This window comes from Lathyrus oleraceus, chromosome 5 (assembly GCF_024323335.1).
Source record: "Lathyrus oleraceus cultivar Zhongwan6 chromosome 5, CAAS_Psat_ZW6_1.0, whole genome shotgun sequence".
Taxonomy (NCBI): domain Eukaryota; kingdom Viridiplantae; phylum Streptophyta; class Magnoliopsida; order Fabales; family Fabaceae; genus Lathyrus; species Lathyrus oleraceus.
The window spans coordinates 376,160,649-376,177,411 of NC_066583.1; the positions used below are offsets into that span (position 1 = coordinate 376,160,649).

A 16,763-nucleotide genomic window follows, 5' to 3' on the forward strand; every position below is an offset into this window, starting at 1 on the left:
AACATAGGGGTATTCAACAACATGATAAGGTCATAAATGCCTGTGTTTTTCCAGTCCTGAGCCTTAGCTTTCTATATTTTCTTTAACCAATCTAAATAATCAGTGGGATATTTAAATATGGGGGTGGCGCGGAAAGCTCTAAATCCATTATTCATAAACCTTAAATCTATAACATCACCAGCCTTAGGGTTTTCAGTGGTGGTTATTTTAGTTCTAGGGTTTTTGCCCTATAGGCTTGCATTTGTGATAAAAAGGAAAAAAACTCTCTAAGCTTACTATGATCAACATCTAAATCAACTAGGGGTCTAGATAATGCATGATTCTTTCTACAAACAGAGACGGGAATGAGTACCTGAGAAGCATAAATTATGCGATGTTCTTCTGTTTTGGGCTCTGGCATGTATTGTTGGTTGCCAACCGCGAGTGGAGCAGACAAGGTAGTGAAAGGAGGAAGTTATGAAGAAAGAAAGGCTAGAGTGTTTGGAAATCCAGAAAGCGTAAAAATGTGAAATGGCTAAGTTTGTGGGTTTTATAGGCGTGCCTGGAAGAGAAAACGTTTCAAATCAGCATTAATAGTTGACAAGTTAGTGGGACACGTGTCTTCCTTGGGCAGTGTGATGGAGATGTTAATTAATGTCTGAACCCACGTTTTCCAAGAGTCTAAGAAATGTGATGAGTGAAAAGATTCGGTTGTGGGCTGAAAAGACGTGGTTAGGAAAAATATAATGATGACCCTGACGTCACCAGACAATTGGAGAAACTGAAAAGTTTTGCAAACATTGGGACACTTGGCACAATGTCAGAGTTGTTAAGGCGTCGAAATAAGGTCTCAAAAAATGTCTTTTTCTCACAAATGTCGAAAATAATATTTTTGAGGGGCAATTTGTTAGCTCATAATTTCGACGCCCATTAAAGAATTACCAAAAAAGGAATTCTTATGTAGAGATGCTTCAATTAGGAGGTGATGTTCGACCAGGTAGAGGTGTTTCGACTAGATAACGGTAGTAAGAGTCAACATACAGTTGAGACTTCAGAAATATATCTTAAAGTGGTTGAGGACGGTTTTCAATTAAAGATTCAAAATTCAAATAAAGGGAGGGAACTTGGCTCTGATCTGGAACTGTTAGGGGTACACGTGGAGCATAGTGGGTAGTTACGTCCATGCAAGGCACCATGTGTCTCGACGTGATTGAAGGACCATCAGAAACGTTTATCTCGATCCAGTATAAATAAAGGGTCTTAGTGTTAGGAAAAGGGTGTGTCAAAGTGTGTACAAAATCTATAAATTTACCAAGTACTCGTGTGAAGAAGAATCATAAATCACATCATGTATGTTTGTTTACACCATTGTTAGTTATTTTAAAGCAATACAAATTTATCTTTACTTTTCTTTCAGAAATACATTTCTTTACTTCTTCATTCCAAACACTCTTCTTTCACTTCGTCATTTACAGTCTTAAGATTTCTTTGCTTTAAACACTTACTTTTATCAGCTGGTTATTATCACAAGTCCTTTACAATTTCTCTAATTCATATTAGCCTTTTTTTATAAGTTATTAAACACTAGTTCTACGCGTACTGTCGAGGTGTTCGTTATTACCAAAACTCATTTTTAAAACAATTAGCACATGTCCTAGGATCAATTTGATCGATCCTGCGAGTAACCAAATTTAGAATTTTGGAAGATCAGCGGTTGTTTACCAATTTTCAAGGTAAACACCATGATGATGTTGCAGTTTGGACAGCAAAAACATCAATTATCCGGTTCACTACTGTGGAGATGCACCAAAGTGACCGTGTAAAACTGCAGTTCAGCATGCAACAACAAATTCCAGAACCTCTGATGTGTTTGGGAGATTGGCATCAACAAGAGTCGATGGCCAATGGGATTATTCAGTGTAGAGAGACTTCGTAAAAGAGATGTGTCATCATTGGAGGAATCGACTGCAACACATCTTAAATGAAGCAATCATACATGATGCTAGACCAACTCAACATTATATGTCATGGTTTAGGTCGGTTACAACGTCACAACTTGTGTCTAAGCCAAGGTATTTGATTGATCCACGCCAACAAGCTTCGTCATCATACGCCCAATAACAAATCCTCGTCCAAGAACAATGTCAACCCACCAAAATCTAACGACCAACCTCACACCATCACCCTACCATATACACCTAACCACCAAAGATCCAACCTCGTAATCAATTCATGCCACACACCCAAACTCAAAACCAGGAATCAAACCCTAACCACCAACAACCATACGCAGCCTCCACAACAGTCTATAGCCCAGATGATTCATATGATTCAACGTCATGGCATCGTAGCCCCCCACCAATGAACATCCAAACATCCCATCGCCCCAATATCCAACCATTGTTTGACTTTAGTACACCGCATGAACTATTGCTTCGTTTCCAAAACGATTCAATGTCCCAATTAGGGCAACCATACCGTCCACAATACACCCAACCACAATGACCCAACTACGACAACATGGGCATCGAACTCAATTACGGAAGCACCGTTGGCAACAACCCCCCAACTATTGGGGACAAATGATGACAAATCTATCAAATACCATTGGACCTTCCACCGAACCTTCACACCAGCCACCGTTGCATCATGTCAGCACTCAAAGACCCCAAACACCTTAAGAAAATCGTGGGAGACCACGATGACAGGCTAACACACATGGATGTGGAACAGGGGGACGTTTCAATCGGGCGGGTCATTGATTTTCTTGTCAATTTTATGTATTTTTACTTTATAATATAATATAATTTTTAATTTAAGTATTTAGTTTAATTAATTATAATTATAAAATTAAAAATTAAAAAAAATGAAAAGTGCATGTGCCACATGCATTGGCGCATACACTGATGTAGTGTATGCATGCACTAATGCATGTGGCATCAAGGCATGCATGCGTCAATGCATGTGGCATCAAGGCATGCATGCGTCAGATGCATGGGCGCCTAAGCCCAATAACATTGCAAGCATGTGTCAGATGTTTGGGCGCCTCCTTTGAATGGTAATTGGATGCGCCAGTTCAACTGACGCATCAGTAATAAAAGGTGGTTATTTTGGTAATTAATTTAAAAAATTAATTAATTTAATATTTAAATTGAAAAAAAAATATTTTAATAAAAAATCAGAAGATTCCATCATTTCCTGTATGAAGAAAAGCTTCTCTCCTTGTTTCTCTTTGGAGTAACTGCTATTTTTATGCATCAAGCTATACATATACACTACACATGTATGTCACAACAAAATAAAGCATTGCTGCATTTTTTCAGCATGAAAGGTGAAATCCCTTTCTCTCAACTTTGAACCAAACATAAACCCTAATTTTGTGGGTATATAAGTTAATATATAACATTCATTAAAGGAGACTTTTAGAGGTTGTTTTGCTGCATAAAAACACAAAGAAAACTCTTGTAAAAACTTAGAAAAAACCAGAAAGGATAACACAAGACCACCATCTTCACACTATTCATCATCTCCAACCTAGCACCAACCACCATTTCTTCACATACTCAAACCATAATGTCATAATACCTCAAAAGAAAATCTCCACCACCTTCATTTTTATCAACAACAAACATCACCATCTTCAACTTGACTTCACTCATTGTAAGTTTGTAATTTGTTTATCATGGTGTAGTTGTTATAATTTGTAGTGTAATGTGTGTTCTTATTAATTGTGTGGTGTTGCTTGTGTGTAGAATATAAGCTATTGTGTTATGAGTATCATCATAATAGTTATGAATATTATATCATGTTAAAGTGATATCTATGCTTGGAGTGACTATTTTGTTGTGTGTTTGTGCTGTTGTATATGACAATATGATATGTAGTGATGAAATATGTGAATGAGATGTTTGTGTTTAGCTAAGTAAGTGTGTAATAGTTTTGTACTAATCACGTTTGTGTGCTGCAATAACAAGTTTTTTTTTTATTATTTTATTTCACTTTATATAAAAAACAAACACTATTTGTATATTTTTTTATTTAAAAAAGAAAATTCATATTTTTTTAAATTCAAATTGGAAATTAAAAAGTCTTATTTATAAGAATTTAGTTTAGATGCATTGATGGTGTAAAAAAAGTTTTACACTATCATCTAATAAAAAAAGTTTTACACTATCATCTAATAATAATATTCTATCATATTATATAAATAATTTAAGAATTACAGTCTTATTTGACAAAATACTTAATCATCATTGGTTAATAATGTACAATTAATTTCTTTTCTCTATTTATAATATAAAGTTAGAAAATGTTAGTATTTATTTATTTGTTATTATATATTAAAGTTAGTTGCCTAATCTCAGTTCAATTCTACGGGACTAAAATTCGATCCATTTGTAGTTACCTAGTATTTTTCACTTGCAACCTCTAAGATGTGTCAATGATGTCAGTTTTAACCGTGACTTCTTCTCCAAAATTCTCTTTTAGGTATTTAAATAAAATAGTTGGAAAATGTCTTTGGTTGTTTAAGTGTAATATAGTATCTCTTCAAAAGTCTAAGTGTTCTTTTTTTTTCAAGGTCTCCTCTGTAAACTGGGGTCAACAATTTGTCCATGCAGTAATCACGCACCTGTCGTGTCACTAGAAGACAAAAAAAAATTAAAAACTCAAATTCACTTTCCACAAAAATTTGCTTTTAAGAAAACCAAAGTGTTAATTACTCAATCTCCGACAACGACGTCAAAAACCTGTTGATCCTATTTAACACATGTTCAAGTATACATAGTCTAATAGTAACAAGTGATAAAAAAAAAAAAACTAAGAGTATCGTACGCACAAAGATTGGATTAACTTAAGTTGATTCCTCAATATCAAAGTTTGTGAATTGTTATGAGCAAAGTATTATAATAATAGTTGTTTTCACAAATTGAGATATTGTGTAAGATTAAAGAAGGTTGAACAAGTGTAAGAGACATGTTGACCAATGATTCATTTAATACTTTTCATCTAACATGTGTGTGAAAAAAATTCCGTAACACTACGCCAAAAACTGGAATAGACAGCGCACCTTAGAGGACGCTTTATTACAAAAGCGCACTCTAAAGTGAAGCGAAAAAATAAGGAGCGAACAACTGGAATAGACAACACACTTTACAGGGCGCTTTTGTAATAAAGCGCCCTCTAAGGTGAAGCGAAAAAATAAGGAGGAGATAGAGGGACAACAATACAGGGCGCTTTTTAGAAAGCGCCCTCTAAGGTTACCCTTAGAGTGTGCTTTTTAAAAAGCGCTCTATAAGTCCATGTGCATTTCCAGTTTATAAAGCGCTTTTGGAAAGCCTTAGAGAGCGCTTTCATAAGCGCCCTCTTAGGCCCCCTTTAGAGGGCGCTTTTTTTCCACAAGCGCCCTCTAAGGTCCCCTTTAGTAAACATTAAAATTATAACATACTGCGCGTTTTGTTATTTCACTCTCTGTTATTTTCGTTCTTTTTCACGTTAGGGTTCTCACTGCTACGATTTTCGCTACTTCTAAGGCGTTCTCCTTCCACCTCTGTTAGATCTACGACGTTTCCTCATTCTATTAATTCGTTGTTAGCTGTTCGATTTTGACACCATAGGTATTTTTCTAATCTTCATATTACTTGGTTTCTCTTCTGACGTTCGCTATTGTTCATTTTTGGTTTCATTTTTCTTGGTTCATACATTTATTGAGTATTCTCAACAATAATTATTGTGTTGCAATGCTAGCAATGGAGACTAGGCATTATGGGTTAAATTTCACCAACTGTTCTATTTTTTTTAGTTCTTTATTGTTGACTATGATTAAAATGACTCTTTATTTATTGATTTATTGATGTTATATATATATATATATATATATATATATATATATATATATATATATATATATATATATATATATATATATATATATATATATATATATATATATGGTTAGGGTGAAACTTTTTTCGAATTGATGCAGATACTTGTGTCCTAAACCCTATCCGGAGGAGAATTTGGAGTTTCTTAAATCACAGAATATTCGTCTATTTCAATTTGGAATTGAGGGGAAAACGGTAATTTTTTATATTCGTATTCATCATATATGTGTTCAAATGTGTTTAATCATGTTATTTCAATGTATGATGTTTTGAATTGGATTTTGATTGTTGTTAAAAAGTCTGTGATTGTTTGAATCATTATGAATTTTGTTAATGAAATTTCATTGAAATCATGAAATGTATGTGTATTACTCAAAGTTTGAATTTTTTCTGTGATTGTGTTATTTTTGCAGATTATTAGATTAGGGTTTTAGGTTTAATTGTATAATTAGGGGGAAAAGGGGGTTTGGGGTTTATCATAAATATGGGTTGGTGTTAGCTGCTAATAATCATGAAATTTGACCTATGTGGATTGGTGATTCATTTTTGGTTTTATCTCTCTTTTTTTTATTTTAGAGTTAATAAATCTTTGTATTTTTCTGCAGGAAGTTTCTTTACCTATTCTCAGTGATTCTATTATGGAGGCTTTGAAAATTTTACTTGGTATTTGAAGCAAGCTTATTCAACTTTGAAATGCAGATTTTTTGTATATCTTTGTTGGTGTTTCTCTTGTTTGTTAGATATCTAATTCCTTAATTTTGTCTGGTTTCAGATGTGAGAAATCACCCTGTTTTGATTCATTGCAAACGAGGAAAGGTATAAGATTGATCACTTGCAAGTTTATCTTCTCAATTCTGAATTTCTGTTTTGAATTCCTAATTGTTTGTTCTAAAGATGATTTTTCTTCTGTAATGCAGCATAGAACAGGTTGTGTAGTTGGTTGCTTCAGAAAGATGCAGAACTGGTGTCTGTCTTCTGTGTTTGAGGAGTACCAGCGCTATGCTGGTGCTAAATCCAGGACAGCGGATTTAACATTTATAGAGATGTTTGACATCATAAATCTTAGGCAGTGCCTCTACATCATCATCTACCAGTATCAAGGTGCTTCAAAGAAGCGCAGATTGATGTATCAAGGCGAGACTACGCAGAAGCCACCCCGTTTGACATCGTTTTAGCTGCTGCACTGGCTATCAACTCCATTTTTGGATTTGGTAGAGAACTCATACTTCAAAGTAATTTTTTGGAGTCTTGAACATATATCCTTAGGGTTTTTAAAGATCTTTTGAGTACTGCTATTGACATGCATATTCTCAGAGATGCTTTTGCTACTTAGTTTTACTCATAGTTAACAATAAAGAACTAAAAAAAACATACATCTCAGAGATGCTTTTGCTACTTAGTTTTATTTCTTTTTAAGTTATGAATTGGTTGTATATTTAGAATCTTTAGAAGTTAAACGATTATATATCAGTGGATTGTTGTATATGTATGGATTGTTGTATACAAGGCTTGTTGAATGCAATGTGTGAAAAAGGGCTTCAAATTATACAGTTTTAGGTGTACTGCTTCAATATACAAGTTGTCTAAAATAAATAAAAAAATATAGCGCTTTTTAAAAAAAAAATTAAATAACCACCCACTTTAGAGGACGCTTTCCAAAATAAGCGCCCTCTAAACCCTTTAAATTTCCACTTTAGAGGGCGCTTTCCAGTAAAAGCGCCCTCTAAACCCTTAAAAGTTTCCACTTTAGAGGGCGCTTTCCAGTAAAAGCGCCCTCTAAACCCTTAAAAGTTTCCACTTTAGAGGGCGCTTTCTTTAAAAAGCGCCCTCTAAAGTGGCCCTTAAAGGGCTTAAAGAGCCACTTTAGAGAGCGCTTTCACCAGGAAAAAAAGCGCTGTCTTTACCTATGTCAGCGCCAGATTAGAGGGCGCTTTAAAGCGCTGTTATAGGTCAAAAAAAGCGTCCTCTTTTCCCTTATTTGGCGTAGTGTAACATATGAGATCAGAAAGTGATCTAATGGTATATGCCTAAAATGTCAAAAATGTAACTAATGATTGTAATTTTTTAGCATTACTAGTGATTTTGTTCATATTTCTTGAGGTCTCTGAGCCATTTAACTCAATCACCATTGCTTCTTTCCCTTTAGCATTGTTTCTATCTGCCACTTTTCCTTAGGTTCTTGTTTTGTCTTGTTCCCAATGTTCCCTTTTGTCACTTTGTTCCTTAATTCTGGTCCATAACATGTTTTCTCTTTCAAATTACAAAGTGGTGGCTAATACATTTGCAAAAAAAATACAATAATCGGGCAAGTTATCATATTTCAACTCCACAAAAATGCAAATCCTTTCCTTCAAACAACCACCTTGTACCTAAATTCGCTTGTAACTTCTAAACCAACAAGAATTCTCAGATAACACCCAAATGGTCTATCAAAGCTTGGATTTTTAGTGGTTGCATCGATACATAAAGGAGTCATAATGCTACTACAAATAGAAAATAGAATCTTTAGTCGCTAGTATTCCTACGAAATACCAAAACTTCTTATCCAAACCTGTGTCGATGTTCGCTTTATACTAGAAGAATTAAAATGTTTTCTCCATGGGAATAGTTTAAGAAAATCTGGACTCAGATTCCAGTAGTTCACCGACATAACCTTTCGAATATATTATAGAATTGAAAAGATAAACTCACAATAACCTCTGCCATTGATGTAATGTCCCACTGGCCTATTAATTTCCATAAAGTTGATAAATTGCTCTTCAAGGCAACTACAATTAATGGTGAAGAACACTTTAGCCAGATGACTTTTCCATGTAGATTGTGCTTGCATACTTCTAATTCGAGCTGATATTCCTATTCATGGATAAAAATCATGTTCTTGTCCCATTTTATACCAGGCTTAGTAAGTTGGCTCAATGAAATGTGACATGTATCGTTTACGACGTCGACAAATAACTTTTGTTGCTTTAGATCTCTATGACCGATTAATGTAGATGAATTATTTGGAGGTGATTTTTTTATTTATGAAGAAAGTCTAAAGAAAGATTCAGACTTCCATGGGAAAGGTGATCCACTCTCATAAGATCAATTTTTAGATTGCCTTTTTAAAACCAAATCTAAATCATATGTATGTTTTAAAATTTTAATAAATGCAATAGAAAATTTATATATCATATAATTAACATAGAATGTAGTATTAAATTTTATTTATTTATTGATTCTTTTAAAGAATATAATTTATTGATTTGTGATAATATACATTAGTTTGAGTTGATATTTTAAGTTTTACTTTTTTTTTCAATTAGATATTTATTTACGTTAATATTAATATGAAATGTAGTATATATATATATATATATATATATATATATATATATATATATATATATATATACATATATATATATATATATATATATATATATATATGTATATATATATATATATGTATATATATATATATATATATATATATATATATATATATATATATATATATATATATATATATATATATATATATATATATATATATAAATTGATTTTTTTTAATATTTCTATAGATATGAGATTTTTCTTAGTTATTAGCCAAATGTTTTCAATATCTTTTAAACTTAAATTTAACCTATTAAATATATAAAAGTTTAAGTTTGATGTGTAATTTGTTATAAGACTTATTTTTAAATTTAAATTTAACATTTTTAAAGATTTGATTGGTCACCTATCTAAATATTTATTTTATTTAAATATATATTAATAAACAATTCAATTAATATTTATATAAATATAAAAATTAAAAGATTCTAATAAATTTTTTTGAACATAACTAATAGCATAACTTTATGACATTATGCATAAAATATTTTCAACCTATTTTCTTCTTTAATATAACTAAATTTTAATTTTCTATTTTAATTGAATAATATACAATATAGTAATAATAAATCACTATTTATATTTATTTAAATAGATGGATGTAATACATTTAAAAAATACTTTTTAAAATAGGCTTATAAAAAGCTTAGACTAGATTTTAATCCCCTGCTAATTATCCTGCCTTACTTCCTCTACTAAAAAGTTCACACAAACTATTAATATAATTGACTATTAACTTTTGTTTTTGTCAGCTGAACTAGAACGGACAGATTATGTCACAATTTATAATAAGAATACATCTAAATAAATAATAAATATAATAAATTAAACAATTATCTTGATAATTAAATATGTGAGTTTTAAATCAATAAAAATTAAAAGTCATAGCTAAATTTAATTATTTTGATTCTCAAATTTAAAGGTGTTTTATCAATTACTTTAATTTTAAAATTTATTTTCTGTATACGACTCATAAAATTATTAATGAAAGATATTGAAAATATATTTATAATTTAATAGATTTAAATATTATATTAATAACGTCCGTACATTAAAAAATCCCTCTACCTCCGTCTTATTCAAAACATCTCATTTTAAATATTTTTCAATTTTAAATGAGATGTTTTTTTTTTTAAATAATTATGTAATATGGAGAATAAGTTGGCATTAATATTTATTGAATTAAATGAGTATAAATTAACATTATTATTAATTATATTTTAATTTGTAATAATATATTTAGACATACACATAATAGACTTTTCTTAGAGTTCAATTACTAATCGCCCGTTAATTGCAATGTGCGCCCATTTATCATGACACACGTCCATTGTCTAGTAGACTCGCCGTAATATTTCATATTCTCTTAAATGCTCATTTCTTTATTAAGTGAGACAAAGTGACTAATTAGTGAGTTAAGAAGATAATCAAGTTCCTAATCCTTACTAATTAGTAAAGGGTAGCATTTTAGAAATTATGAGAGTTTGGCAAGGGTGATGACCGTCAAAAACTAAAGGCATACACATAATATCCTTTTCTTAGAGCTCAATTACTAATCGCCCGGTAATTGCAATGTGCGCCCATTTATCATGACACACGTCCATTGTCTAGTAGACTCGCCGTAATATTTCATATTCTCTTAAATGCTCATTTCTTTATTAAGTGAGACAAAGTGACTAATTAGTGAGTTAAGAAGATAATCAAGTTCCTAATCCTTACTAATTAGTAAAGGGTAGCATTTTAGAAATTATGAGAGTTTGGCAAGGGTGATGACCGTCCATCATTGCATATATTTAGTCAAAGAATCGGAGAAAAACAAGTGAAAGTCGAGCAAAAATGAAGAAGAATGGCCAAAGAATGAGGGGGAAATAGCTAAATATGCAAATTGTGGACCTAGTGAAACTTTGAGTAAAAAGGAGCAAAAAAGGATGCAACTTCGGAAATAATCACATACACCATCAAGTAGCATCACGCGCGTGATAGAGTCATTAAAGTTGCATCACGCGCGTGATGGTCACTTTTTTGAGCTTTTTCTGACGCGTTCTCGTCCATTTTGACGACTTTAAAAGAGGATTTTCTGCACTTTCACAAGGGTTACAATTTTGGGATTGAAGCACGAATTTGAGAGCACAAGTGGAGATTTTTAGAGCATTTGAGTCATTGAAGGTAATCACTTGAAGGGACTTCCTATGTTATTTTCATATATCAATTGGGGTATTTTTAATTGCACTATGAGTATCTAAACTCTTCTAGGTTAGGTTGTGTTATGACGAACTTATTGCTATATTGTTGGATTCTATATTGATTTGACTATTGTATGAACCTATGATCTATAATCTTATTCAATTGCTTCTTGTTCGTAATACTTTTCATGTGAGATACTCTTTTAATTTGATTTTGGATACATAGGAAATATTGACCATTAGTCTATGTGTTAGACCTAGGGCAATTTTTGTACTTACATTGGTTGAATAGGAATAGAAGACCCCGAGTAGTGGCATAGAGATGTAACATTCTATACATCGTCTAACCCTGCTTACGCTGGCGGACAAGAGATAAAAAGCTCAAAGTAGTTGTTAATGAGTTATTTCGTAAGGGATCAGCTATAACGACTTTGTTAATTCGTCGTGGGACTATAATGATTAGATTATTTATACAGGGCATCAAACATCAACAATAGAGGAATAGGGGATTCTACAACATAATCTGACTATTTTCGTGACATTGTTTACTCGTTTATTTACTTTTCCAACTGAAGCTCGACCCCCCTCCTCTTTTTACTACTTTTTATATATTGCACACGTTTTGTCTTGCTTGGAGGCAGTCCATGTGGATTCGATCTTTTTATTACTTCGATATTATCGGTACACTTGCCGAAAAGTCATCAAGTTTTTGACGCTGTTGTCGGGGACTGTTGATTTTTCAACAAAGAGACGTTTGTGTAAAAAAATTAGTCTTTTTAATTTTTGTTTATCATAGTGCTACTGAGTTGTTTTTTGTTTGTGTACGCACAGTTCAGGATCAACATTAATTTCATTGGATCTAGAAATTGAAAGAACTACACGTGTCTCAGGAAAACAGTTAGAGAAGCAGTTCTGGACGGAGGAATACTAGAAGAAGAGAAACTATCAAGTTCTTCTGACTCTGAAGATGAAGTCATGTCAGCTGCACAACCCCTCGCTATGGGGGACTATTGTAAATGAACTAGTGAAAGGACATGTTTCTCGGGGGTTTATTGTTGGTGTAAGCCCTAGAGGCCAATACATTTTGGTACTTGTATCGAATAATAAAAGGCATTCTCTTTATTATGGTTGATTAATAAAGTCCCTGGAATAGATAGTCCGTTTAATGTATTAAGTGTGACTTAATCATGAGAACACATTAAACATAAGGACACTATTCCTAAAGTATCCGTAGTCGAGCTTTAGTGTGAAGTGGGATAACATTAAAGCATTAAGACTATTATGTTTGTAGACTGATGATCACATCTCATGGATCATGGATAAAGGGTTATCAAGTCTTAAACATAGGTATGAATATTAAGAGTAATATTTATACCGGATTGACCCGCTATGAGAATACTATATAGAAAGTTATGCAAAGTGTCATAAGTCATTCTCATGGTGATAATAGTGTATTCCACTCTTCGACCTGAAACCACTATGGATCCTAGATGTAGAGTCGAGTGCTTTATTGCTGATCCAACGTTGTCCGTAACTGGATAACCATAAAGACAGTTAATGGGTACTCCACAAAGCATGCTGAGGGACATGAGTGTCCTAGATGGAATTTGCCCATCCTGCGTAACAGGATAAATGTCTATGGGCCCAATATTGAACTGAACAAGGATGACACGGTCTATGCCTTGTGTTCAATATAGACATAAGGGCAAAAGGGTAATTATACACATAATTATTATCACAGAAGGTTTTGTCAGATCACATGACATTTTCGTGTCTTGGGTAGCAGTGATGTGTTGCTAGATACCTCTCACTGTTTATTATGTTAAATACGTGATTTAATATAATTGCCAACGTCACGAAAACCTACAGGGTCACACACAAAGGACGGATTAATGAGAGATAGAGTAACTAAGGAATACCGTAAGGTACGGTGCCCTTAAGTGAGTTATGGAACATCGTAAGGTACGGTGTACTTGAGTAGAATACGAAATATGGTAAGATACCATGGGCTTAAGTGATTTTGGGCATATTATAAGATATGGGCCAAAATACACTTAAGTGGGCTTTTAGCTTGAAGCCCACACAAGTGGTTCTATAAATAGAACCCTTGTGCAGAAGCAAAATTTGCGGTTGCATTCTTTTCGTTTTCTCTCTCTCTCTCTCTCTCTCTCTTACTCAAAGCCTTCATTCGTACCAGCTAGCACTGAGATTGAAGGAAACCGTTCGTGTGGACTGAGTAGAGACGTTGTCATCGTTCAACGTTCGTGATCGTTTAGTGGATCTGCATCAAAGGGTTTGATCGTCACAAGAGATCTGCATCAAAGGGTTTTGATCGTCAGAAGAGATCTTCACCAAAGGTTTCAACCGTCACAAGAGGTAAATATTCTATCACTGATCATGACCATTCGTAAGGATCTCTAAAGGAGAAATTTTAATTTCCGCTGCGCTTTGGGTCGCAAATTCTCCTTCAGTGGTATCAGAGCCACTTACGAAACCATGACTCGGATAGCTGTTTAAATTTCTGTATTAATATGATTAAAAGACAGAAAGAATCAATTAATTAAACGGGCAATTAAATTTGGCATCATGAGTGTATAAGTTGGATGATTGATGTTGACTATGCTTCGGAATCCGACATTAGTATGGTGAAGCAGCGATACATCGATCGTCCATAGGTTACACAATTGAGACCGATCAACTTATATATGATATAAGTAATCCTAATGCAAAGTACGGTATATGTGATATACTGTTTCTGTTTCATTCACTCGAACACTAAATGATTGTTTTCCTTTGAGCGATCAATGGTCATTTGCTTCGGAATCCGACATTAGTATGGTGAAGCAATGACCTGTTGATCAATCATACTGAATCAACAATCGAGGTGTGTTTGACGGTATGAAATTGGCGCATTAGGGTTGGTGACGGCGCAAGGGTTGTGCCGTCAAGGAGTTGTGAATTTAGGGCTTTTTTTGGAAGAGGTCCGTAGACTGTTTCAAAGTCCTATTATTTTGGCTGCGTGAAGCTCGTGTGACGAGCGTGTTGACTGTTTCAAAGTTTGTTACTTTGGCTGCGTGAGGCTCGTGTGACGAGCGTAACAAGCGTAACAAACTGGATGTGTGACGGTCGTAACACACCCATGACGGTCGTCACACTCACAGAATTTTAGGCTTTCCTGTTTTTTACCTGTGACGGTCGTAACGTGCCCTGTGACGCTCGTGGCCTGTGACGCTCGTCACACGCCTGTGACGGTCGTCATACTCCCAGAGTCAAAATTTTGGGGTTTCTGATTTTGTGCCTACGCAAGAGTTGTGTTGATGCAAAAACAATGTCCATTTCAAATGAATTGTTCATTAAAATTTTGGACAGGGGCGCTGCCCCTCCAACCCCGCAAGGGCGCTGCCCCTTGACCCCGTCCGCTGATCGGTCAGCGGAACCACCGTCCGCTGACCGGGCAGCGGAACCCCCGGCTAACTCTGCGTAGTGTGATCGGTCGCCGAAATTTAATTTGGTTTTAATTAATTAAAGGAATTAAAATTAATAATAATAATGTGTTTATTATTGTTGCCTTGTTGTGATCAGTTATGGCCTTAGTCTTTCTTTATTTTGTTTTGGGTTTTTAAATACGACCTGCGTGTCGTGCCTCTCCTTTTTGATCTCTTAATGTAACTTCTTTTCTCATCTCAATCCCTCGTATGTAAAACGAGTTTCTTCTAGAATGTAATGTTATGAAGAAAGAGAAGAAAATAATGATATGAAGAAAGAGAAGAATTCAAGATCAAAGGAGGACAACCTTGAAGATCTTGCTTGGAGAAGCTTAGAGAAGAATTCAATACTAAAGGAGGACAACCTTGAAGATCTTGCTTGGAGAAGCTTAGATCGTTATTAGGTTAGCTTAGGTTCTCTCATTGGCTTGGGAGAACAATTGCGCTAGGGGCCATAACTGTTTCATTGTGTATGTATGTTGATGCATGTGTATGTATGTTGATGCATGTGAGAGACGATTTATATGATAAACAAGCCGGTGAGATCATAACAATTGCAATTCCCTCAAACTAAAATATTAAGTTTATGCTTTCCAAGTTTTAGCACTCATCAAGACTAGTATCGAATAATGTAGGTTTCGCCAAAGCGAGGTGCATGTTTTATATTGGTATGGTGCGATGGGATAATTGTAATATCCAACTGCTAAAACAATGGGTCAAACTTAACTAAACAAATTATGATGATATTATATGTGTTTGCTTTCCAAGTTTTAGCACTCATCAAGACTAGTATCGGATAATGTAGGTTTCGCCAAAGCGAGGTGCATGTTCTATATTAGTAAGGTGCGATGGGATAATTGTAATATCCAACTGCTAAGACAATGGGTCAAACTTAATTATAATAATATCATATATGTTTTAGAAGCAAGAGTTGGGAATAATCCATATGATGGATTGGAATAAGGAGTTGTTCACCCAACTGAAATTTTCGAGAGTTGTATGAGATACAACTGGAAGGAGTTCCTACCTAAATAACCTAGTTTTGTGTAATCCGCCTACGCGGACTTAGAACGAAGTGAAATATGGATCTCGACCCACTAGAAAATCTTCCAACGGGATTTTCCGAATCAAATGATGAGGGTCATTTGTTTTGAGTAAAATAGTGGGAGCATATTTGATTAAAGGCCTAATTAAATATGTCAATGATACTTATATTTTCTTAATCCTTATGTAGATAACCATGACAGCAAACACCTCTAACAACATCTTGCGATCAATCCTTGACAAGGAAAAATTGTCTGGGACAAATTTTCTGGATTGGCACCGAAACCTGAGGATTGTCCTCAAACATGATAAAAGCTGTATGTCTTGGAGACACCTGTTCCTGAAGAGGAACCTCCTAGTTCTGCACCTAAGGCAGAAAGAGATGCTTATAAGAAGCATGTCGATGATGCCAATGAAACTGCTTGTCTCATGCTAGCTACCATGAACTCAGAATTGCAAAAGCAACATGAGAACATGTCAGCGTTCGATATGATCGAACACCTGAAGTTGCTCTATCAAGAGCAAGCAAGGCATGAGAGGTTTGAAGTTTCAAAAGCCCTTTTCCAAAGCAAGTTAGCAGAGGGAGCCCCTGTAGGTCCCCATGTACTCAAGATGATTGGGTATGTGGAAAACCTTGAGAGATTGGGTTTTCCCCTCGAAAAGGAACTTGCGACTGATTTGATCTTGCAATCGTTGCCAGATAGTTTCAGTCAATTTGTCCTAAATTTCAATATGAATAATATGGACAAATCTCTTCCTGAACTGCTCGCCATGTTAAGAACTGCCGAGCAGAATCTGAAGTCAAAAGGGAAGTC

General features: G+C 34.2%; 1 protein-coding gene across 1 annotated transcript; it reads left to right on the forward strand.

Annotated features, from left to right (window-relative positions):
- Window positions 1-368: 368 nt before the first annotated feature.
- LOC127080806 (tyrosine-protein phosphatase DSP3) lies at window positions 369-7,138 on the forward strand. Its single transcript, XM_051021099.1, has 5 exons — window positions 369-505; window positions 5,963-6,056; window positions 6,467-6,524; window positions 6,634-6,677; window positions 6,779-7,138. The coding sequence occupies exons 1-5, from the start codon at window positions 369-371 to the stop codon at window positions 7,034-7,036; spliced, it is 591 nt and encodes a 196-aa protein (XP_050877056.1). The 3' UTR covers window positions 7,037-7,138.
- The last annotated feature ends 9,625 nt before the right edge of the window (window positions 7,139-16,763 follow it).

Excerpts from the sequence above, each read along its gene's own strand:
- LOC127080806 (XM_051021099.1), top strand. The coding sequence starts at position 369 with ATGCGATGTTCTTCTGTTTTGGGCTCTGGCATGTATTGTTGGTTGCCA. Across the intron at positions 6,525-6,633 it reads GGCTTTGAAAATTTTACTTG|ATGTGAGAAATCACCCTGTT; the intron begins GTATTTGAAGCA and ends GTCTGGTTTCAG. Across the intron at positions 6,678-6,778 it reads TTCATTGCAAACGAGGAAAG|CATAGAACAGGTTGTGTAGT; the intron begins GTATAAGATTGA and ends TCTGTAATGCAG.